We start from the raw sequence: 25796 nt of genomic DNA, 5'->3' as shown, positions 1-25796 counted from the left end.
TTCAAAACCAGTACAATAAAGAGATTTAAAATCAAAAACAAAAAACTGGAAAACACCATTTCTGTAGGAATGTTATTTGAATAAACTAAATGTTAGCCCAATTGCCCGATAGCGTCAGGTAAGAAAAACATGAGCAAAATGAGCTAAAAAAAATACAAAAAATAAAAATAAAAAGCTAGCATGCTAACAGTACGATGCTAACATGCTAACAGTTACGGTTATTGAAATACGAAAATATATGACGCTGACGTGTAGTAGTAGTAGCATACTTGCAAGATAGCGTCAGGTAACAAAAACATTAGCAAAATGAGCTAAAAAAAAAAAAAAAAAAGCTTGCATGCTAATAGCACTATGTTAACATGCTAACAGTTACCGTTATTGAAATACAAAAATATATGACACTGAGGTGTATACCTGCTGAATTAGCTATAAAAGCCAGCATGCTAATGTCAGCATGTTAAAATGTTAACTAACGAATGCTGACTAATTCTGAAGAGTGTAATTTAAAAAAAAAAAACTGAAACGCTAGCATGCTAAAGTTAGCATGCATCAAGTAAATGCAAATTCGGTAGAAGTTGTGTGAATGCTAACAGCTAGCATACTTGCAAGATAGCGTCAGGTAACAAAAACATGAGCAAAATGAGCTAAAAAAAAAGCTAGCATGCTAATAGCACTATGCTAACATGCTAACAGTTACGGTTATTGAAATACGAAAATATATGACACTGAGGTGTATAACAGCTGAATTAGCTATAAAAGCTAGCATGCTAATGTTAGCATGTTAAAATGTTAACTAACTAATACTGACTAATTCTGAAGAGCGTTACTTAAATAAAAATATCTAAAATTCTAGCACACTAAAGTTAGCATGCATCAAGTAAATGCAAATTCGGTAGAAAATGTGTGAATGCTAACAGCTAGCATACTTGTAAGATAGTGTCAGGTAACAAAAAAATTAGCAACATGAGTTAAAAAAAAGCTAGCATGCTAATAGTACTATGCTAACATGCTAACAGTTACGGTTATTGAAATACGAAAATATATGACACTGAGGTGTATACCTGCTGAATTAGCTATAAAAGCTAGCATGCTAACGTTAGCATGTTAAAATGTTAACTATCTAATGCTGGCTAATTCTGAAGAGTGTAACTTAAAAATATATATCTGCAGTACTAGCATGCTAAAGTTAGCATGCATCAAGTAAATGCAAATTCGGTAGAAGTTGTGTGAATGCTAACAGCTAGCATACTTGCAAGATAGCGTCAGGTAACAAAAACATGAGCAAAATGAGCTAAAAAAAAAAAAAAGTACCATTTTAATGTTAGCATGCTAAAATGCTCACTGTAACATGTGTCAAGTACCAAAATATATCACTCGTAGGTGTGTACATGGAAAAAAAATATTTCAAATGCTCGCATGCTAACTTAATTAAGCAAGTGTCAAGTACCAACATATAACTAAGGTGTAAACCTGCAAAATTAGCTAAGAAAAAGAAAAGTTAGCGTGTTAACAGGTGTCATTTTTCAATTAACAAAATATTTGACACTGAGGCGTATATGTGCAAAATTAGCTAGAAAAACAAAAACTACCATGCTAATGTTAGCATGCTAAAATGCTAACAGTAACATGTGTCAAGTACCAAAATATATCACTCATAGGTGTGTGCCTGGAAAAAAAAATATTTCAAATTCTCGCATGCTAACTTAATTAAGCAAGTGTCAAATACCAACATATAACTAAGCTGTAAACCTGCAAAATTAGCTAAAAAAAAAAAAAGTTAGCGTGTTAACAGGTGTCATTTTTCAATTAACAAAATGTTTGACTCTGAGGCGTATACGTGCAAAATTAGCTAGAAAAACAAAAACTGCCACGCTAATGTTAGCATGCTAAAATGCTAACTGTAACATGTGTCAAGTACCAAAATATATCACTCAAAGGTGTGTACCTGGAAAAAAAATATTTCAAACGCTAGCATGCTAACTTAATTAAGCAAGCGTCAAGTACCAACATATAATTAAGGTGTAAACCTGCAAAATTAGCTAAAAAAATAAATAAAAATAAATAAAGTTAGCGTGCTAATAGGTACCATTTTTCAATCAACAAAATATTTGACGCTGAGGCGTATACGTGCAAAATTTGCTAGAAAAACAAAAATTACCATGCTAATGTTAGCATGCTAAAATGCTAACAGTAACATGTGTCAAGTACTAAAATATATCACTCGTAGGTGTGTGCCTGGAAAAAAAACATTTCAAATGCTCGCATGCTAACTAAATTAAGCAAGCGTCAAGTACCAACATATAACTAAGGTGTAAACCTGCAAAATTAGGTAAAAAAAAACAAAGCTAGCGTGTTAACAGGTATAATTTTTCAATCAACAAAATATTTGACACTGAGGCGTATACGTGCCAAATTAGCTAGAAAAACAAAAAATACCATGCTAATGTTAGCATGCTAAAATGCTAACAGTAACATGTGTCAAGTACCAAAATATATCACTCGTAGGTGTGTGCCTGGAAAAAAAATATTTCAAATGCTCGCATGCTAACTAAATTAAGCAAGCGTCAAGTACCAACATATAACTAAGGTGTAAACCTGCAAAATTAGCTAAAAAATAAATAAAAATAAATCAAGTTAGCGTGCTAACAGGTGTCATTTTTCAATCAACAAACTATTTGACGTTGAGGCGTATACTTGCCAAATTAGCTAGAAAAACAAAAACGACCATGCTAATGTTAGCATGCTAAAATGCTAACAGTAACATGTGTCAAGTACCAAAATATATCACTCATAGATGTGTGCCTGGAAAAAAAATATTTCAAATGCTAGCATGCTAACTTAATTTAGCAAGCGTCAAGTACCAACATATAACTAAGGTGTAAACCTGCAAAATTAGCTAAAAAAATAAATAAAATAAAAAGTTAGCGTGCTAACAGGTGTCATTTTTCAATCAACAAAATATTTGACGCTGAGGCATATACCTGCAAAATTAGCTAGAAAAACAAAAACTTACCACGCTAATGATAGCATGCTAAAATGCTAACAGTAACATGTGTCAAATACCAAAATATATCACTCGTAGGTGTGTGCTTGGAAAAAAAATATTTCAAATGCTAGCATGCTAACTTAATTAAGCAAGCGTCAAGTACCAACATATAACTAAGGTGTAAACCTGCAAAATTAGCTGAAAAAAAATAAAAAATTAAAAGCTAGCGTACTAACAGGTATCATTTTTCAATCAACAAAATATTTGACGCTGAGGCGTATACGTGCAAAATTAGCTAGAAAAACAAAAACTTACCACGCTAATGATAGCATGCTAAAATGCTAACAGTAACATGTGTCAAATACCAAAATATATCACTCGTAGGTGTATGCCTGGAAAAAAAAAAATTAAAATGCTCGCATGCTAACTTAATTAAGCAAGCGTCAAGTACCAACATATAACTAAGGTGTAAACCTGCAAAATTCGCTAAAAAAAATAAAAAAATAAAAAGCTAGCGTGCTAACAGGTGTCATTTTTCAATTAACAAAATATTTGACACTGAGGCATATACGTGCAAAATTAGCTGGAAAACCAAAAACTACCATGCTAATGTTAGCATGCTAAAATGCTAACAGTATCAAGTACCAAAATATATCACTCGTAGGTGTGTGCCTGGAAAAAATTGTTTTCAAATGCTCGCATGCTAACTTAATTAAGCAAGCGTCAAGTACCAACATATAACCTGCAAAATTAGCTAAAAAAAAATAAAATAAAAAATAAAAAAAGCTAGCATGCTAACAGGTGTCATTTTTCAATCAACAAAATATTTGACGCTGAGGCGTACACCTGCAAAAAAGCTAGCATGCTAATATTTGAATGCTAACGACAGTGCTCCTGGGCCACATTTTGGACACAGCTGACTTACAGTGCCTTTGGTCTCCATTCTCGTATCCTCCGTTCCCTACAGACTCCCAGCTGCCTTTAACCTTGACACATCGGAATGAAAGCGCTCGTTAATGGAAAGAAAGATTTACCGCACTTCCTTCCGCCCGTGATGAAATACTTAGATTTGCCTTCTGTTGTTCCTCGAGAACAGAGGGGTTTCACTTTTATCTGACGGGGATCTGAAAACGGCAAATAATTAATTTCAAGGGTCTTCTTATTTCCACTGCCCATTTGCGGGATTGATATGGTGCGATACGGCGCTTGGGAACAACGTGGCGTCCGTGGCACGCCCCCTACCAGAACAAATGGCCTCCTTCCTGCTCCGGGCGGTCTGATAGACACAGTTTGAGATTGGTTCTGTTGAATAAGAGATGAATCTCTCTGGGTGTCGCCACGCCGCCATGACCTCTGAAATATCATTATCTACAGGGGAGGGAGGTTCAATTCTCTAATATCGCTGCCATACAAGTAAACGGGGTACAAAAGGTGTCGCTTTTTTTTATTTTATTTTTTTCCTGCCCTGCGGAGGAGGTTGTATCTCAGCGCAGGTAATGACATCGTTTGTTATCCGCAAATATCAGCAGGGGCGCCCCAGGCTAAATTGGGGCCCCGGGCAGGACTCTTATTTTGGAGCCTCCCCACTTCCCATTGCAAAAAAAAGTCACACTTTTTTATTCATGTGAAATTATTTTGATACTTTTTTTTTTTATCAAGCTTGATTATATTGTGATGCATGTTTTGTAGTAAAAAGAGTGTTCAATAATGATTTTGTTCTCAGTAATAACAAATCTCTCTGATGTGCTGCACTCCACGGGGGGGCGATATCATCGTGTCTGCGTAAATATGCCAGTATACAGTGGAACCTCCTTTTACCAACTTAAAAAATAGACCCGTTCGTATTTATTATTTATTGTTATCAAGGCTTAGGTCAGGCTGATGAAGAAAATTGGTACTAAAAGAAAGGCACTCATAAAAACTGATGAAAAATACTTTTGCATAAAGTTACGCGGTGCTAAAATAAATGCAATTCAACTTAATTACTAATAAATAGTGATAATATATATGTTTTTCAATAAACTGTCAAAAACATGTATTTGCAAATGAAAACACTTTAGTCATATTTTTTGCTCTCTATGACTTTATCTCCAGACGTATTCTGTTTGTTTGATAGTGTCTTTACTGCCACAAGTGGTGGAAACATGTATTACAACTGAGTACCACTGTGGCCATCATATACTGTATATATATATATATATATATATATATATATATATATATATATATATATATATATATATATATATATATATATATATATATATATATATATATATATATATATACATATATATATATATATATATATATCAATCAATCAATCAATCAATGTTTATTTATATAACCCTAAATCACAAGTGTCTCAAAGGGCTGCACAAGCCACAACGACATCCTCGGTACAGAGCCCACATACGGGCAAGGAAAACTCACCCCAGTGGGACGTATATATATACACTACCGTTCAAAAGTTTGGGGTCACCCAAACAATTTTGTGGAATAGCCTTCATTTCTAAGAACAAGAATAGACTGTCGAGTTTCAGATGAAAGTTCTCTTTTTCTGGCCATTTTGAGCGTTTAATTGACCCCACAAATGTGATGCTCCAGAAACTCAATCTGCTCAAAGGGAGGTCAGTTTTGTAGCTTCTGTAACGAGCTCAACTGTTTTCAGATGTGTGAACATGATTGCACAAGGGTTTTCTAATCATCAATTAGCCTTCTGAGCCAATGAGCAAACACATTGTACCATTAGAACACTGGAGCGATAGTTCCTGGAAATGGGCCTCTATACACCTATGTAGATATTGCACCAAAAACCAGACATTTGCAGCTAAAATAATCATTTACCACATTAGCAATGTATAGAGTGTATTTCTTTAAAGTTAAGACTAGTTTAAAGTTATCTTCATTGAAAAGTACAGTGCTTTTCCTTCAAAAATAAGGACATTTCAATGTGACCCCAAACTTTTGAACGGTAGTATATATATATATATATATATACATATACATATATATATATATATATATATATATATATATATATATATATATATATATATATATATATATATATATATATATATATATATATATATATATATATATATATATATATATATATATATATATATGTATATATATATATATATATATATATATATATATATATATATGTATATATATATATATATATATACATATATACATATATATATATATATATATACATATACATATATATATATATATATACATATACATATATATATATACATATACATATATATATATATACATATATATATATATATATACATATATATGTATGTATGTATATGTATATATATATATATATATATATATATATATATATATATATATATATATATACACACATATATATACACACACACATATATATATATATATGCATACATACATACATACATATTTACAGTATATATATATATATGTACTGTATATGTATATATTATATATATCCATCCATCCATCCATCCATCCATCCATTTTCTTCCGCTTATCCGAGGTCGGGTCGCGGGGGCAGCAGCCTAAGCAGGGAAGCCCAGACTTCCCTCTCCCCAGCCACATTGTCCAGCTCTTCCCGGGGGATCCCGAGGCGTTCCCAGGCCAGCCGGGAGACACAGTTTTCCCAACGTGTCCAGGGTCTTCCCCGTGGCCTCCTGCCAGTCGGATGTGCCCTAAACACCGGGGTGGCATCCTGAGCAGATGCCCGAACCACCTCATCTGGCTCCTCTCCATGTGGAGGAGCAGCGGCTTTACTTTGAGCTCCTCCCGGATGGCAGAGCTTCTCACCCTATCTCTAGAGCTTTCTAAGGGAGAGACCCGCCACCCGACGGAGGAAACTCATTTTGGCCGCTTGTACCCGTGATCTTGTCCTTTCGGTCATAACCCAAAGCTCATGACCATAGGTGAGGATGGGAACGTAGATCGACCGGTAAATTGAGAGCTTTGCCTTCCGGCTCAGCTCCTTCTTCACCACAGCGGATCGATACAGCATCCGCATTACTGAAGACGCCACACCGATCCGCCTGTTGATCTCACGATCCACTCTTCCCTCACTTGTTACCAAGACTCCGAGGTACTTGAACTCCTCCACTTGGGGCAGGGTCTCCTCCCCAACCCGGAGATGGCCCTCCACCCTTTCCCGGGCGAGAACCATGGACTCGGACTTGGAGGCGCTGATTCCCATCCCAGTCGCTTCACACTCGGCTGCGAACTGATCCAGTGAGAGCTGAAGATCCTGGCCAGATGAAGCCATCAGGACCACATCATCTGCAAAAAGCAGAGACCTAATCCTGCAGCCACCAAACCGGATCCCCTCAATGCCCTGACTGTACCTAGAAATTATGTCCATAAAAGTTCTGAACAGAATCGGTGACAAAGGGCAGCCTTGGCGGAGTCCAACCCTCACTGGAAACAGGTCCGACTTACTGCCGGCGATGCGGACCAAGCTCTGACACTGATCATACAGGGAGCGGACCGCCACAGTCAGACAGTCCAATACCCCATACTCTCTGAGCACTCCCCACAGACTTCCCGAGGGACACAGTCGAATGCCTTCTCCAAGTCCACAAAGCATATGTAGACTGGTTGGGCAAACTCCCATGCACCCTCAAGGACCCTGCCGAGAGTATAGAGCTGGTCTACCGTTCCACGACCAGGACGAAAACCACACTGTTCCTCCTGGATCCGAGGTTCAACTATCCGGCGTAGCCTCCTCTCCAGTACACCTGAATAGACCTTACTGGGAATATATATATATATATATATATATATATATATATATATATATATATATATATATATATATATATATATATATATATATATATATATATATATATATATATATATATATATATATATATATATATATATATATGTATATATGTTTATATATATATATAAGTATGTGTATGTATATATGTTTATATATATATATATATATATATATATATATATATATATATATATATATATATATATATATATATATATATATATATATATATATATATATATATATATATATATATATATATATTCCCAGTAAGGTCTATTCAGGTGTACTGGAGAGGAGGCTATATATATATATATATATATATATATATATATATATATATATATATATATATATATATATATATATATATGTGTGTGTGTGTGTGTGTGTGTGTATATGTATTTTTTTATTTTTTTGGGCAGCCCTCTAGGAGGCGCTGGCGGCCCAACAATGAGACACTGAGCTAGACTGTCCTCTTATTCAGCCACCCTGCCGACACGTACACACACTGTCACTAGCTGTGTGGTGCACTCACAGCTTCAAATCACAAAAATCCTTTAACCGCAGGTCGCCACAAAGCTTAGGAATACAAAATAAAATCCATTTGACCTCGTCAGTTTATCTTGTCGTGCAGGGTGTCGACAACGCTGAGGAGACTTCCTGAATGTTTCTGACCAGACATTGCTTGTCCATTGTTTTCTTTGGACTCACATTGAACTAGCAACAGTAGAAAAATGTAAAAAGGACAACAAAATCTTTAAATAAAATAGTATTATGTTTCCTAAATAAACTGTCAAAGGAATTAAAGTGCAAATGAAAATACATCTTCACCACTTTAGTCATATTTTTTGCGCTGAAGGAACTTCTCTATGATTTCAGCTCCAGACTTCTTCTGTTTGTTTATTCTTGTCATTACTGCCACAAGTGGTGGAAAAGTGTATTACAATTAGGTACCGCTGCGGCACATACGGACCGCAGATGAGAAACACATATTTTTTTGCGGCCCTCTAGGGGGAGCTCATGGCCAAACAATGTGTTAAGAAACACAGTTTGAGGGCCCTATTTTCCCCTATGCATTTGATTCAATATAAAGTGGCCAGAGTATGATTTTAAAGGCCAAAAAACAACAGCACTGTTAGTTAACTAAATAAGCAGCCCGCCCTCTATAACTGTGCTGCCGGACACAAAATGGCTGAATGAAAGGTTTGTAAACCAAATCATTTAGTAATACTAAGAAAGACATTTGTAAATGTGTTAGTTAAAGTACCAATGATTGTCACACACACACTAGGTGTGGCGAAATTTGTCTGAGATTTTATGACCTATATTGAGTAAAACATGCTTGAAACTAGAATATCAACTGTTGCAAAGATGTGTCATCAACACTCACAAGTATAAAACTACTTTTTTAAAGTAATAATTTCTTATTTTAAGCATGAAAAAAAAAATCATGACTTTGACACAATTGTGTCTCATATAAAAACAGATGACAGCCAAATGGACTTTGCTGTTTTATTTTCAATGAAACAATAGAAAATACATACTCATATAGTAGTACAGTTGTTATTAGTGAGAATATACTTATTTTAAGGTATTTTTGGGTTCATTGAGGTTAGCTAATTTTACTTGCTTTAGAAAGTCTTGTCAAGCCCAATTTTCTTGTTCTATTGACAGATAATTTTGCTTAGTTCAAATAAAATACCCCTAATTTTTGTAGTTTTTTTTTCTTGTCTTTGAACACTGACTTTTTGCAGTGTACGGTTTAGTATGTAAGAATTGTTTTAATTATATTGTAAAACATACAATCGTTGCTTGGAGTGATGAATGAAGAGTCCATACGAGTAGAAACGCTATATCAGTTTAAGGCATTAAAACAGGAAGTGCATTTTCAACCCGCAATACCTGCAGTGAGCAAACTCATCCAAAAGATGGCGCCGTAGCACGAACAATAACACGCTATTTCAGTGTCTCTGCTTGGGTATGATGAAAACTATTGAACACAAAACATTATGGCCATTAGCGGAAAAAATAAATCCACAGATTAGTCGCTGTGACGATCGGTCACTTCATTTCTGTTTGTCTCCTTGGTTTTTGTATTACTTCCGGTCAGTGCTCTTATTTTGTTAAATTTCCTGTTCCGCGGAGCACTGTTTTCTCCTCACCTGCCGTTGATTGGCAGCCGGTCCACACCTGCTGCCAATCAGCATATGTCTATTTATGTTTTCTCTCGAGCACTCCTCAGTGCTCGATGATAGACTTCTATGTTTGGAACAATTCTGCAAGACTGCTTTATTTTCTGTTTATGTTAATTAAAATCATCTTACCTGCACATCCTCCTCCTGGTTCTTGCATCTTGGGGACACACAAACTGCAGCCATGCGAGTTCCTCACAGTATCATCGAGCCAGAATGCTGTGTCCTCGCGAGAACCCCTGTCGGCGACGCACAGCCGACGTTCTGGACCGCACAATTCATAGAGGACTTGAAAACCAGGTTTGTGCGGTCCCAGCCCACAGCAGGCTCGGACCTTCTCCCTCCGCCTCGACCGCCGGTTCCGGCTCTCCGACCGGCGCGGCCACTGCCGCCTTCCCTCCTCCCGGCTAGGCCGCCGGTTCCGGCTCTCCGACCGGCGCGGCCACCGCCGCCATCTTCCCTGTCGCCTGCTGTGCATCCTGTCCCGGCTCCACGGCAATCGCCTGTGCCAGCGCGTCGACCTCCGGTTCCCACACCGCGTCGCACGCCGGTCGCAGCCCCGCGTCTTACGCCGGTCGCGGCGCCACAACGACCAACACCGGCTGAGCGCCCAGCACCCGTTCCTGCTCCAAGGCAGCTTCCAGCAGCTGCACCACGGCTGCTATCCCTTCCAGCACCCGCTCGTCCTGCCAGTCCGGCGAAGGCTCCAGTGGAGCCTTCCATGATGTCCCTCCTGGCCTCCTGCTGGGACTCGGCGAGGGACGTGTCTTTTTCCCTCCTCCTGGCCCCCTACCGCCCGTCCCTGGTTTTCGCACCGGGGGACATCAGCAACCCGGAACTCCTTCTCCCTGTGGTGGACGGCGTCTGGCATCCGCCTACTGGAGGGGGGGCTACTACCAGCAGCGGTGCAGCCAAGCACACCCCGCTGTCATCCCCGCCATCGTCTCCTCCCACGGAGACATCATCGCCGCCACCTTCATCTTCCCAGGCGCGCCTTCCCACGGCGCAGACATCTTCCGCGTCACCGGCGGGACACTGCACGGTGCCGCTATCGAAGACTCCTCCCATGGCGCTGTCGTCATCGTCGCCGCCGGCTGTGTGACCTCCTCATCCGCCAAAGACGCGGCGGTGTTATGGACTTCCTCCGCGCTGTTTGCCGCGATCTGCAGAACCTGCGTGTGGACCTTTGCAGCTGTTGGTGCTCAGGTACCACGCGCTTCCGCCTCCTTGTCGGCCACTAATGTGGCCGTTCCGCGGTCGCCCACCTCGCCAGTGGCAGCGGCGTTCAACGCGTCGCCGCCACCTGACGCTCCCTCGCTGGCTGCGAGGACATTTGGCCTGGCGACCCTCCACCAACTCCTCCCTCCACCCTCCCGTAATTTTTGGACTTTTTCCATTCTTGTTTCCAGGGAACATCTGGAATCTGTTCCTTGAGGGGGGGTCCTGTGACGATCGGTCACTTCATTTCTGTTTGTCTCCTTGGTTTTTGTATTACTTCGGGTCAGTGCTCTTATTTTGTTAAATTTCCTGTTCCGCGGAGCACTGTTTTCTCCTCACCTGCCGTTGATTGGCAGCCGGTCCACACCTGCTGCCAATCAGCATATGTCTATTTATGTTTTCGCTGGAGCACTCCTCAGTGCTCGATGATAGACTTCTATGTTTGGAACAATTCTGCAAGACTGCTTTATTTTCTGTTTATATTAATTAAAATCATCTTACCTGCACATCCTCCTCCTGGTTCTTGCATCTTGGGGACACACAAACTGCAGCCATGCGAGTTCCTCACAGTCGCACCGTTTTGTAAGCCGCAGTATTCAAAGTGTAGGATAAAAGTTGCAGTTTATAGTCCGAAATTTACACTACGTAGCTTAGCTACATGTAGCTTGCTAGTGCCCATCACCGCTAAGGGAATTCTGGAGGAACTGGCTTGATGAACTAACGATAACAATCAAACTGGTAATTTCCTTTCCGAACTGCACCAAGATTAAATGAGTTCTTGTTTTGCACACGTACCCACGAAGTCTTATGGAAAGCAGTGTTTTTATATTTTGGACTGAACAATGTATAAAACATCTCATTTGGAATGTAGCACACTGATTGCAGCATGGTATGTTTCACTTAGGGTTGTTTCCAGATCCAATCAATATTTCCGTCGTCTCTCCAGTGACTCACTGAGACGAGCTCAGGCGATATTGAGTGTGAGCAACACTTGCAATGAAGCGTGTGGAACAAGCACAAGGTTCATTGTTTCTTGTTGTTGCTGATCCATGTTGCTCCTGAGCCGCTTGTGATCTATATCAGATGGATGGTGTTGACCCAGTATGGATGTGGTTATTACTGTATTTATGGCTCGGTTTCATTTGTCCACACACCTTTTGGCAGGGGAACAAATGTAATCAAACTGATGATCCGTCTATAGTAAATAATTGGGAATCAGTCCTGTGTAAGGATGTGTACCTTTCACATTCGAACCGGGAAGGAGTTGGTACCGGTGCCCATGTGTGTGTGTGTTAGTGTGGTCATAAATATGAATTGGTTGATATTGGAATATTTAATTTTATAAAATATTTTATTTAACATTCAACACAGAGATAATGATAACTGTGCCACCCTGTTGTTGTATCTTGATTTTTTTTTACACCTCTGAGTATGTATATAATAAGTATTATATAGTAGGGGTGCCAAAAAAACTAAAACATTTTTGAATGAAAATCGATTCAAATACATCAAAAATCTATTTAAAATAAATAAATATATATTTCATTTTTTTAAATGTATTTATTTTATTTAAATTTTTTCAAATACATAGAAAAATCTCCATACATACATTTTACTTTTGGTATTTTTTAGTTTTCCTGTCCAGCCACTATTGTGGATGTAGATCAGGGATCCCCAACCTTTTTGGCTCGGGGGCCGCATTGGGTTAAAAACATTTAGCATATATATATATTTATACGTATATATATTCCGAGCGTGATGATGTCACGTTATCGATGGGAAAATGCATTTTTAGACTGTGATTTGCCTCAGCGGCTAGGAGACACCGAGAGTAAAAAGTGGTAGAAAATGGATTAGAAAGGACAATAATGGAGGATAATATTATAATAATATAGAGGATAATAATAATAATGATAAAAATAAAATAAATACAAATATATATATATATATATATATATATATATATATATATATATATATATATATATATATATATATATATATATATTTATTTTTTAAATTTGTGCCTTCCCGTGGGCCGGATTTTGGACGCCGGGGGCCGTACTTTGGGGACCCTGATATAGATGATCATATCTGCTGTACAGATTTACTTTAAAAAATATACTTCTCTAATTGCCTTACTTGTATTTGACTTTATTAAATGTTTGGGTAGAATTTATTCAACAAAACCATTTCTCTTTTTGGTAATGTGAAAATTTATCAGAGCTGTTTGTCTATTTTGTGGAGGAATGTAGTTAATTATACACTATATTGCCAAGCCACCTGCCTTGACTCACATATGAACTTGAAGTGCCATCCCGTTCCTAACCCATAGGTTCAATACGATGTTGGTCCACCTTTTGCAGCTATTACAGCTTCAACTCTTCTGGGAAGGCTGTCCACAAGGTTGCGGAGTGTTTTCGACCATTCTTCCAAAAGCGCAATGGTGAGGTCACACACCAATGCGCTGGTTGGTCGAGAAGGCCTGGCTCTCAGTCTCCGTTCTAATTCATCCCAAAGGTGTTATATCGGGTTCAGGTCAGGACTCTGTGCAGGCCAGTCAAGTTCATCCACACCAGACTCTGTCATCCATGTGTTTATGAACCTTGCTTTGTGCACTGGTGCACAGTCATGTTGGAAGTGGAAGGGTTCCGCTCCAAACTGTTCCCACAACGTTGGGAGCAAAATGTTTTGGTATCCTGGAGCATTCAAAGTTCCTTTCACTGGAACTAAGGGGCCAAGCCCAACTCCTGAACACAACCCCACACCATAATTCCTCCTCCACCAAATTTTACACTCGGCACAATGCAGTCCGAAATGTACCGTTTTCCTGGCAACCTCCAAACCCAGACTCGTCCATCAAATTGCCAGATGGAAAAGCGTGATTCATCACTCCAGAGAAGGCGTCTCCACTGCTCGAGAGTCCAGTGGCAACGTGCTTTCCACCACTGCATCCCACGCTTTGCATTGGACTTGGTGATGTATGGCTTAGATGCAGCTGCTCGGCCATGGAAACCCATTCCATGAAGCTCTCTGCGTACTGTACGTGGGCTGATGGGAAGGTCACATGAAGTTTGGAGCTCTGTAGCAACTGACTGTGCAGAAAGTCTTTGCAGTATGCGCTTCAGCATCCGCTGACCCCTCTCTGTCAGTTTACGTGGCCTACCACTCGGTGGCTGAGTTGCTGTTGTTCCCAAACTCTTCCATTTTCTTATATTAAAGCCCACAGTTGACTTTGGAATATTTAGGAGTGAGGAAATTTCACGACTGCATTTGTTACACAGGTGGCATCATATGACATTTCCACACTGGAAATCACTGAGCTCCTGAGAGCGGCCCATTCTTTCACAAATGTTTGTAGAAACAGTCTCCATGCCTAAGTGCTTGATTTTATACACCTGTGGCCAGGCAAGTGATTAGGACACCTGATTATCATCATTTAGATGGGTGGCCAAATACTTTTTGCAATATAGTGTAGAACTGACACCCAATCTTATTAAAAAAGTATTGATTTTGAAATCGAGAATCGATTCTGAATCGTGTTGTTACCCCCAAGAATCGACTCGAATCGTGTGGTGCTCAAAGATTCACCACCCTATTATAGTAGACTTTGCATGCAGTTGCAATTCCAAGACATTAGATGGCACTAGTGTAGAGACAACTGGGTTTTGCCATCGTCAGGAAGTAGTCTTTGCCGTAAAGCTGAATGTGCCAGTCTGTTTTTTGTTGTTGAGGCCTACAAAGTGTGTATACTGTAAGGGCCTGATTCACTAAGATGCAAATACCACACACTGAACAGCATGCGCAGTCTGTAAGACTGCGTGTACAATTGTAAATTGGTGCAGACCGCCTTATTTAAGTGAGGATTTTGCGTGTGCTATACGGAGCGTCACCATGGAAACACTCCATCATTTACTGCACATTCATGTTATCTAGACTGACCATACGTCCTCTTTTCCCCGGACATGTCCTCTTTTGCGGGGCTGTCCGGGCGGAGTTTCCTAAATGCCTCAAATGTCCGGCATTTTGAGTTAGGGTTGCGTGTATTTTCAATGTACGTTCAGGGTTAAGAAGGGGTTGAAAACAAAACAAATTGTGAAGCTGTGCGCACGCAGCAGCATTCGTGAGGGAGAGGCAGTGACAGAGAGAGCGAGAGAGTTATGATAAACGCGCATGCGTCGCCAGGCTCTGCTTTTTATCCATAGATTTATCAGATTTAATTTTTTATTATCTATAGCAGAGGTGTCAAAAGTGTCCATTTGCGACCCACAGCTAATGTTCAATGTACATTCTAAAAATACTATTAAAATAAACAAAAAAATAACAAAAGTGAAATAAAAAAGCTTAAAGGTGAAATGTAATTTAGAAAAAGTTGCAATGTTGACTAATAAAACAAAGCTGTTTTTTTTTTCTTTCAATTTGTCATTGCTCAAAACATAATATTGAATCAAAATCTGTTATTATGAATGACCTATCCAAGGTTCCGATTACTTCACATCAAATATTCCACTTTGAAAAATATTTTTGGTGGAAGATTTTTCATATTTTGTGTGTTTGCCATTAAAATCATAGTTTTGTTTGACAAAAAAGGTCGGAAAACGAACAAAAAAAACAACATAAAAAAAACTAAAACATTTTGAAATGAGGGATAGATCTGAAGTTGATGTAGACTCCAGAGATTTAAGCGTTAAATATAAAATGTATGTATGCGCTGGCACACCATTATCATCATTTCATGACTGAAGCAAAACACTTTTATACTGAAATAAATACACCTACAACTTATTAAATAAAAACATAGAAAAAACTACCAGCAGCGGTAAAGTTCAGATCCATGAAGGAAAGAAGAAAGTGAATGAATGTTTATAACTGAAAACATTTACATATGTATACACTTTTTTTTTTTTTTTTTAAATGAATTAAGTAACGTTTATGACAACATTTTTCCAAAACACAATATAGAATGTGAGATATAACAGGATAATGCATACGTTTATAATTTTTTTTCAAAACGCTTACAAAAAAGTGGGACCCCAAAAATTTACTGTGGGACCCCATTTTGAAAATTCCTAGCGCCAACACTGCTGTCAACAGAGGAGAAAAAAATGCTTTATTTCAATAAATATATTATTTATAAAGCAAGTTCGAGTATTATTGGCAAATTTTCACCTAGACCCAGCCTTGGCGTGCTGCCCGCCTTGGCACGCATATATGTGTCCTCTTTTTGGGATTTCACAATATGGTCAACCTATGTCATCATGCTCCTACCTGTGGTGTTTTTATATTTGCAAGAGACATCTACCACTTTTTATGGGCATTTTAGGAATGAAACTATTTTTAAAAAAAATGTATTTACTGCCGAAGGTGCGCTCATTGGAGAGAAAAAAGCACTTACTCCGCTCAAAACACAAACAATACATACTTCACTTTTTTTATAAGAAATATTTTAATAATATATATTCTATAAGGGAAAAACCGCAAGTCATGAAAAAAATACAAAAGTACACTAAAATGCATCAACTGAATTTGTTTTAATCAGCTTCTCAAGTCCTCTATTAGCTATTGTGGAGAGTGCATATATGTTTAAGAGTTATTTATTTATTCATAGTTTAAATCCGCTAGTATTTTTCCATTTGTACTCTTTCTATGCTTGTATCTTGTGTCCGCAGACGTCTGTGTAGTGTCTTGAGGAATTGGAATGTGGGAGAGATGCATCCCCCTCCTTATCTTATCAGTGTTGGAGAAGGGGGAGGCATTCCTTTCTGGGGGGGACTGTTTGTGTATTCAATATGTTGGCTCTGCCCGTTTGAACGGCAGGCCATTTTGAGATGTCGATATGAAAGGACAATTGGACTGGTCTCCTAAAGCTTTAGTAAAACTTGATAATATTCCTATTCTGTCCTGATGGTCCTTCTTACTCAGCATATATGTCATCGAAAGAACGTGGGATTGACCGGTGATTTTAATTCCCTGAGAGGGAGACTGGTCAGATGCAACATTATACAATTATAAAATGTTATTGCTGAACAGTTAAGTCTAATATGTTTTTATTTCTACCGTTCCAAAATGTTGACAAACACACGTAGCACTGATCCTGCAGCCGTGTGTGGAACTGTCAGTTTGCGCGTCCTTCTGACACGCGCTAAATAAAACGCAAAATGGGAATGAGTGTTGATAAATCACATTGCGCGTAATTATATTTGCATATTGTGGCCGTTTTGCTGATCAGCCTGTATTTTGCACATTAATGAAAACCAAGATGCAAAATGGACTGCACGCCTTATTTTACTCACTTTGCAATCCACTTTGCACACCTTTAGTAGAACAGCTTTGCCTGGGCTATCAAGTTTGCACGTGTGTTAGTACACGCAAACCTTTAGTAAATTAGCACCTAAGTGTTGTATTTATCGCACACCAGCTGTTTGATTGTAATGTGCATCTTAGTTGTAGTTTTCAATACCGAATTTGGAGGTGTTGAAGCTGCCATGTACAATTGCTATTGCTAATCAGTAGCATCTATATAAAAACTATAAAAAAAATTGGACCCATTACCTCCCTGCTTGGCACTCAGCATCAAGGGTTGGAATTGGGGGGTTAAATAACCAAAAATTATTCCCGAGCGCGGCCACCGCTGCTGCTCACTGCTCCACTCACCTCCCAGGGGGTGGAACAAGGGGATGGGTCAAATGCAGAGAGTAATTTCACCACACCTAGTGTGTGTGTGACTATCAGTTGTACTTTAACTTTTTTTATATGGTATGTTCAATGTGGATTAGCATAAAGCTAGCGCATATTGAAAAATGTGTAGACTTTAACTTTTGAGCGCCTTCTATCAGGCGTGCGTGCTTTGTTGTCGTGCACAATTGCAACATTACCTCAAGGCAGCCTGGATGAGAAAAATATTTTTATGTTTATAGCAAACCAAAACATAATGCAATATTTTTTTCCCCTCATAAAAACTCATGTATCACTTATGATACGTTAGGTGTTACAGAGTGAATCATCAGAATTTGAAGAGTATGTTTGTCTCGGTTTGACCCTCGACAGGATAAGTAGTATAGAAAATGAATGTAAGGACAAAATGCTGTTTTATTAGTCTCTGTATTGACGTTAAAACTCTCTGTTCAGGGATGCTCACAGTGGCCCCGAAAGGATTCCACTGTGCCGACGCCGAGAGAACCTGCAACCCCTGCCTGGACGCGGTCAAAGCCTGCAACCTCAACGGCACTTGCAAGAGGCACCGCTCGGCGTACATCGCCACCTGCATCAAGGAAGACACCAACAAAGGGGAAACCTGCAGCAAGAAGCGCTGCCACAAAGCGCTCAGGCTCTTCCTGGACCGCGTGCCCGCCGAGTTTAGCCACCGCCTGCTTTTCTGCCCCTGCCAGACCGAGGGCTGCGCCGAGCGCCGGCGCCAGACCATCGTGCCCGATTGCTCCTACCGAGAAAAGGACACGCCCAACTGTCTGGAGCTGAGGAAGGTCTGCCGCCAGGACACGCTCTGCAGGTACGGGGAATTAGGGGTGGGGTTTTTTAGATATATGATCCATTTTTGGAGGTAGCTAATAAAGGATCAAGGTTCTGATCCGATAAATTGCAAAGTAAATATCGGTAGTATCGCATCGCACCCACTAAATTTGAGAATAAATAAATATTTTTTCCATGTATTAGCCGCACCGGACTATAAGTCGTAGATATATATACGTTTTGAAATGAGTTATTTACAAAGAAATATTTTGTAAATGTTTATTTACATACCTTAATTGTTTCCAAACATTGCCTGTAACACGGCAGTAAAACGGCTGATCAAACAAAACAGCTACCCACTATCTACAGAAGGTAGCTCTGCAATCAGCTAAACAAACTCAATAACTCCACGGTGACGTTTTGGTGAATTTACTGAGGATATTTTTGAAACTGGAAAAATATAAAATGAATGCTATTGTAAGTTAATAATACTAACACGGACACTCGTAAATGTGTTAGCATATTAGCTAATGCTAACGACTGTAGCTTCATTACATTACGAGAGCATGTGCAAATATGCATGAAAACACTCCTACCGGCATCACACATGGGACGGTTTAGTAAGTGAGGATTGTTTTAGTTACATTGTAAAACTTACAAACGTTGCTTGGAATGATGACTGAAGAATCCATACTCAAGGCTCCAATCTGTATTTTTTTTTGGAAGTGAAAAAGTTGAATCATGACACTACCAATAATATTATTATTAATACTAATATCAATCATAGTAGTAATAATATAATGTATGATAGATTAAATACATTATGCATAATGTAAAAAAGATATAATCAATTAATTTAAACAATATTAAAATAAATAGTAACTTTAGAGTTGTGTTGATATCATGACATATTTATATCGGTATTGGCCAATTCTTAAGGCTCCAATTGGTATTTTTTCTGGAAGTGAAAAACTTTAATCATGACACTGCTATTAATATTATTATTAATAATAATAATAATAATAATCATCATCATCATCATAGTAGTAATGATAATAATGTATAATTGGTTAGATACATTATAAATAATGTAAAATATATATATTATAATTTTAGTAAAAAATAATAATTTAGAATCAATTTATTTAAACAATATTAAAAATAAATAATAACTTTAGAGTTGTGCTGATATCATGATGTATTTATATCGGTATCAGGGTCCATTTGGTATTTTTTCTGGTAGTGAAAAAGTTCAATCGTGCGACCCTATTAATATTAATGATAATTATGATAATTATATTAATAATAATGTATAAGTAATTAAAGAAATTGTAAATCATGTTAAAAATATGTTATATTTTATGTAAAAAATAATAAAATATAATCAATTAATTGAAACAATTTTAAAATAAATAGCAACTTTAAAGTTGTGCTGATATCATGGTGTATTTATGTCGGTACCGGCCAATACTTAAAGCTCCAACTGCTATTTTTTCTGGAAGTGAAAACATTTAATCATGACAATACTATTAATATTAGTACTAATACTAATAATCATAGTCGTAATAATAATAATGTATGTATGATTGATTAAATACATGATAAATAATGTAAAATATATATTGTAATTTTTGTAAAAAATAATTATTATATAATCAAATAATTTAAATAATATTAAAATAAATAGAAACTTTAGAGTTGTGCTGATATCATGATATATGATTTATGTATTTATGTCGGTATCGGCCAATACTTAAGGCTCCAACTGGCATTTCTTCTGGAAGTGAAAAAGTTAAATCGTGACACGCCTATTATTATCAATAATAATTTTCATAATTATAATCATAATAATGTATAAGTGATGAAAGAAATCAGAAATAATATATTATAATTTTAGTAAAAAATAATATATAAATATAAACATTATAACAAAATAAGTAGTAATTTTAGTAAATAATAATGATGATACATTGCCAATATATAATACTTAGACACATGTGCACCAATGATACAAATGGTTGCCTTGTTGGGTGATAAAGATGCTTCTAACTCAGGGGTGTCAAACTCATTTTAGATCGGGGGCCACATGGAGAAAAATCTACTCCCAAGTGGGCCGGACTGGTGAAATCGCGGCACGATAACTTAAAAATAAAGACAATTTCAGATTGTTTTCTTTGTTTAAAAATAGAATAAGCACATTCTGAAAATGTACAAATCATGATGTTGTTGGGTTTTTTTTACACTTACTGTACATATTACGGTTAATAGTAATCTATCTTTATTTGTCGTTATTTATACTTTCTGATTAAATGATGTGATAATGTTCATCAGTCAACGCATTGGGGTTCATTTTCAATCTCCATCCATCCATCCATCTTCTTCCGCTTATCCGAGGTCGGGTCGCGGGGGCAGCAGCCTAAGCAGGGAAGCCCAGACTTCCCTCTCCCCAGCCACTTCGTCTAGCTCTTCCCGGGGGATCCCGAGGCGTTCCCAGGCCAGCCGGGAGACATAGTCTTCCCAACGTGTCCTGGGTCTTCCCCGTGGCCTCCTACCGGTCGGACGTGCCCTAAACACCTCCCTAGGGAGGTGGTATCCTGACCAGATGCCCGAACCACCTCATCTGGCTCCTCTCGATGTGGAGGAGCAGTGGCTTTACTTTGAGCTCCTCCCGTATGACAGAGCTTCTCACCCTATCTCTAAGGGATAGACCCGCCACCCGGCGGAGGAAACTCATTTCGGCCGCTTGTACCCGTGATCTTGTCCTTTCGGTCATAACCCAAAGCTCATGACCATAGGTGAGGATGGGAACGTAGATTGACCGGTAAATTGAGAGCTTTGCCTTGCGGCTCAGCTCCTTCTTCACCACAACGGACCGATACAGCGCCCGCATTACTGAAGACGCCGCACCGATCCGCCTGTCGATCTCACGAACCACTCTTCCCTCACTCGTGAACAAGACTCCGAGGTACTTGAACTCCTCCACTTGGGGCAAGATCTCTTCCCCAACCCGGAGATGACACTCCACCCTTTTCCGGGCGAGAACCATGGACTCGGACTTGGAGGTGCTGATTCTCATCCCAGTCGCTTCACACTCAGCTGCGAACCGATCCAGTGAGAGCTGAAGATCCTGGCCAGATGAAGCCATCAGGACCACATCATCTGCAAAAAGCAGAGACCTAATCCCGCAGCCACCAAACCGGATCCCCTCAACGCCTTGAATGCGCCTAGAAATTCTGTCCATAAAACTTATGAACAGAATCGGTGACAAAGGGCAGCCTTGGCGGAGTCCAACCCTCACTGGAAACGTGTCCGACTTACTGCCGGCAATGCGGACCAAACTCTGGCACTGATCATACAGGGAGCGGACCGCCACAATCAGACAGTCCGATACCCCATACTCTCTGAGCACTCCCCACAGGACTTCCTGAGGGACACGGTCGAATGCCTTTTCCAAGTCCACAAAGCACATGTAGACTGGTTGGGCAAACTCCCATGCACCCTCAAGGACCCTGCCGAGAGTATAGAGCTGGTCCACAGTTCCACGACCAGGACGAAAACCACACTGTTCCTCCTGAATCCGAGGTTCGACTATCCGGCGTAGCCTCCTCTCCAGTACACCTGAATAGACCTTACCGGGAAGGCTGAGGAGTGTGATCCCCCGATAGTTAGAACACACCCTCCGGTTTCCCTTTTTAAAGAGAGGAACCACCACCCCGGTCTGCCAATCCAGAGGTACCGCCCCCGATGTCCACGCGATGCTGCAGAGTCTTGTCAACCAAGACAGCCCCACAGCATCCAGAGCCTTAAGCCTTAATTTTCAATCTATCAAAATAAAAATAAAAATATCAAAATCAAATTACAGGATGTTATTTCTGTAGTTTGCTCATTTTCCTCGACTGGTGCACTAACATCATGTGGTTTATTTTGCACATACGTAGCATCATCTACAAAGATACAAAGAATTGCTATTGTGACATCTAGTGGACACATTTACAACAGCAGTTTCTTTCATTCAAAAATATCGGCTGTTTTTTATACAGAGCAAATTCATTCCGCGGGCCGGATAAAACCTGTTCACGGGCCTGATCCGGCCCGCGGGCCGTACATTTGATACCCCTGGTCTAACTCAAAGCTCTGCACCAGAAACTGGATAGTTGTATTTTAAAGTGAGTACATTTGTAGAAGTTATGTATTGTGTCTCTTTGCTCACACCCCTATGGAGACCCCCTAAAAACTGTTAACGATTGTACCAGTGTTTTTCAACCTTTTTTGAGCCAAGGCACATTTTTTGCGTTGAAAAAATCCGGAGGCACACCACCAGCAGAAATCATTAAAAAAACAAAACTCAGTTGACAGTAAAAAGTTGTTGTCGCGATTGTTGGATATGATTTCAAACCATAACCAAGCATCACTATAGCTCTTGTCTCAAAGTAGGTGTACTGTCACGACCTGTCACATCACACCGGGACTTATTTTGAGTTTTTTGGTGTTTTGCTGTGTGTAGTGTTTTAGTTCTTGTCTTGCGCTCCGATTTTGGTGGCTTTTTCTCTTTTTTTGGTATTTTCCTGTAGCAGTTTCACGTCTTCCTTTCAGCGATATTTCCCGCATCTACTTTGTTTTGGCAATCAAGAATATTTCAGTTGTTTTTATCCTTCTTTGTGGGGACATTGTTGAATGTTCGGAAGTACTTTGTGGACGCCGTCTTTGCTCCACAGTAAGTCTTTGCTGTCGTCCAGCATTCTGTTTTTATTTACTTTGCAGCCAGGTCAGTTTTAGTTTCATTCTGCATAGCCTTCCCTAAGCTTCAATGCCTTTTCTTAGGGGCACTCACCTTTTGTTTATTTTTGGTTTAAGCATTAGACACCTTTTTACCTGCGCACTGCCTCCCGCTGTTTCCGACATCTACAAAGCAATTAGCTACCGGCTGCCACCTACTGAGTATTGCACGGTTACTCTGCCGAGCTCTAAACAGCACCGACACTCAACAACAACACATCATTTGCAGACTATAATTACTTGTTTGTAAAAAATATTTTTAACCCAAATAGGTGGAATTAGATAATCTCCTACGGCACACCAGTGATTGAAAAACACTAGATTATACCACGAGCCCTGGAGACCGGTCGTTATTTATTTCAAATGTATTTAAAAAAATTCTCATCATCTTATATTCAAGGCCAATAGAAAAAAAGGGGTTTATGTGACCGTAATAATTGTATTCAGTTGGTCAACAAAGTATATCCAACATGGGGGAAGGTACAGTATATTTGTCGGACTCAGGATGATGCCGTCGACGACTAAGTTAGTGAGACAACGCTCAATTAGGCAGAAAAAAAACATTAGTGCACCACTTTGACTCCGTTGGCAACTCGGTTGGATCCAGACAGGCGCCTTCAATTCACGCCTAGTCAGCCGTGACGTGTCGGCTTGTGTCGGCGCCGCTGAGAACAGGTGAAAAACACGTCTCGTGTGTGTAAGTGTGTGTGTGTGTGTGTGTGTGTGTGGTCTTCCGGTCTCGCCTGTTCATTAGTCTAATAGCACAAAAAACCGTGGGACATTTGAATAATTTGAAGCATTTAAAAGCTCATTTGAGAGCCTAATGGAGTCCGACCGCAGCGTTAGACCTTTGAATGCCCATCGCTAAAAATAAAAGGCCGTGTGAAAAGTATCGGAAGTGGGGGGGGGAGAGAAGAAACACATTAATGGCTCATTTTCCATTTTTCCGCCGTGACGGATGATTAGGCGGCTGATACGACTCTTAGTGACATGTCTGCACAGCGTTTACATGTTCCAAGAAGTACGCACACTTTCTCCAACTTCTGGGGAACTCACACTTTCTCACTTTTTAGGGAGGAAAAAACGTCCATTGGGCGAGATTAAAGATACAATACAGCCGTACTGTTCCCTGGAATAAAACATTTATTGTTCTCAGATTCTAGTACATATCACGCACAAGAAAAACAACTATTGTATTAAAGTTAAAGTACCGATGATAGTCACGCACACACGAGGTGTGGTGAAATGTATTCCCTGCATTTGACCCATCCCCTTGTTCGCCCCCTGGGAGGTGAGGGGAGCAGTGAGCAGCAGCGGTGGCCGCGCCCAGGAATCAGTTTTGGTGATTTGATCCCCAATTCCAACCCTTCATACTGAGTGCCAGTCAGGGAGGTAATGGGTCCCATTTTTGTAGTCTTCGGTATGACTCGGCCTGGGTTTGAACTCACGACCTACCGATCTCAGGGCGGACACTCTGACCATTAATTTATAATCACTGTTTTTATGAATAAATAAATAATAAACATTTTATTTGGCCTTAAAGTCAAAGCAGGCTATAATGTCCAGTTGTATTATTTTCACGTTAATTAATAAACTTTTTTTTACGCAATCAACATTTGTTTTTATTTTTGTTTTTACAAAATCCAACTGAATCTGACCTGAATCTCAAGTAAAGGTTTTTGTTGTTGAATGATTGTAACTTTATTTATTTCCCTTAAAGGAAAACTGCACCTTTTTTTTCATTTAAAGTGGCCCGTCACGTCATTATTGTGGCCCAACATCTCATTAAACGTGGTCAGCCACATCAATTAACCTGTCACGTCAATATAGGGGCCCATAGTCTCATTCAACGTGGTTTGCCACATCAATTTATGTGGCCACACACGTCGTTATTGTGGCCCACCGTGTCATTCAATGTGGTCTGCCGCATCATTTAATGTGTCCCGTCACGTCATTATAGTGGCCCACCGTGTCATTCAACATGGTCTACCACTTCATTTAAGTTGGCCCAATGTCTCATTCATTCATTCAATGTGGTTTGTCACGTCAAATAAAGTTGCCCGTCACGTCATTATAGTGGCCCGACGTCTCATTTAACCTCGTCTGCCACATCAATTAAGGTGGCCTGTCACGTCATTATAGTGGCCCAACGTCTCATTCAGTGTGGTTTACCACATCAAATAATGTGGCCCATCACATCATTATATTGGCCCAACATCTCATTCAACGTGGTCTGCCACATCAATTATTGTGGCCCGTCACATCATTACTGTGGCCCAACGTCTCATTCGATGTGGTCTGCCACATTATTTAAGTGGCCTGGCACGTCATT

The 25796-nt window shown here is 39.3% G+C and overlaps 1 protein-coding gene across 1 annotated transcript in view; it reads left to right on the top strand.

Moving 5' to 3' along the window:
• The window catches only part of LOC133632783 (GDNF family receptor alpha-2-like), a 287070-nt gene that overhangs the window by 118497 nt on the left and 142777 nt on the right, over positions 1-25796 (top strand). The window contains exon 4 of the mRNA XM_062025454.1: positions 18350-18728. Coding sequence (XP_061881438.1) covers positions 18350-18728 — 379 coding nt within the window. The remainder of the gene's footprint in view (positions 1-18349; positions 18729-25796) is intronic.

The sequence above is a fragment of the Entelurus aequoreus genome, linkage group LG17 (genome assembly GCF_033978785.1).
Source record: "Entelurus aequoreus isolate RoL-2023_Sb linkage group LG17, RoL_Eaeq_v1.1, whole genome shotgun sequence".
Lineage (NCBI taxonomy): Eukaryota > Metazoa > Chordata > Actinopteri > Syngnathiformes > Syngnathidae > Entelurus > Entelurus aequoreus.
The sequence above is the reverse complement of the archived record's forward strand: the minus strand, read 5'-3'. Positions and strand labels throughout refer to the sequence as shown.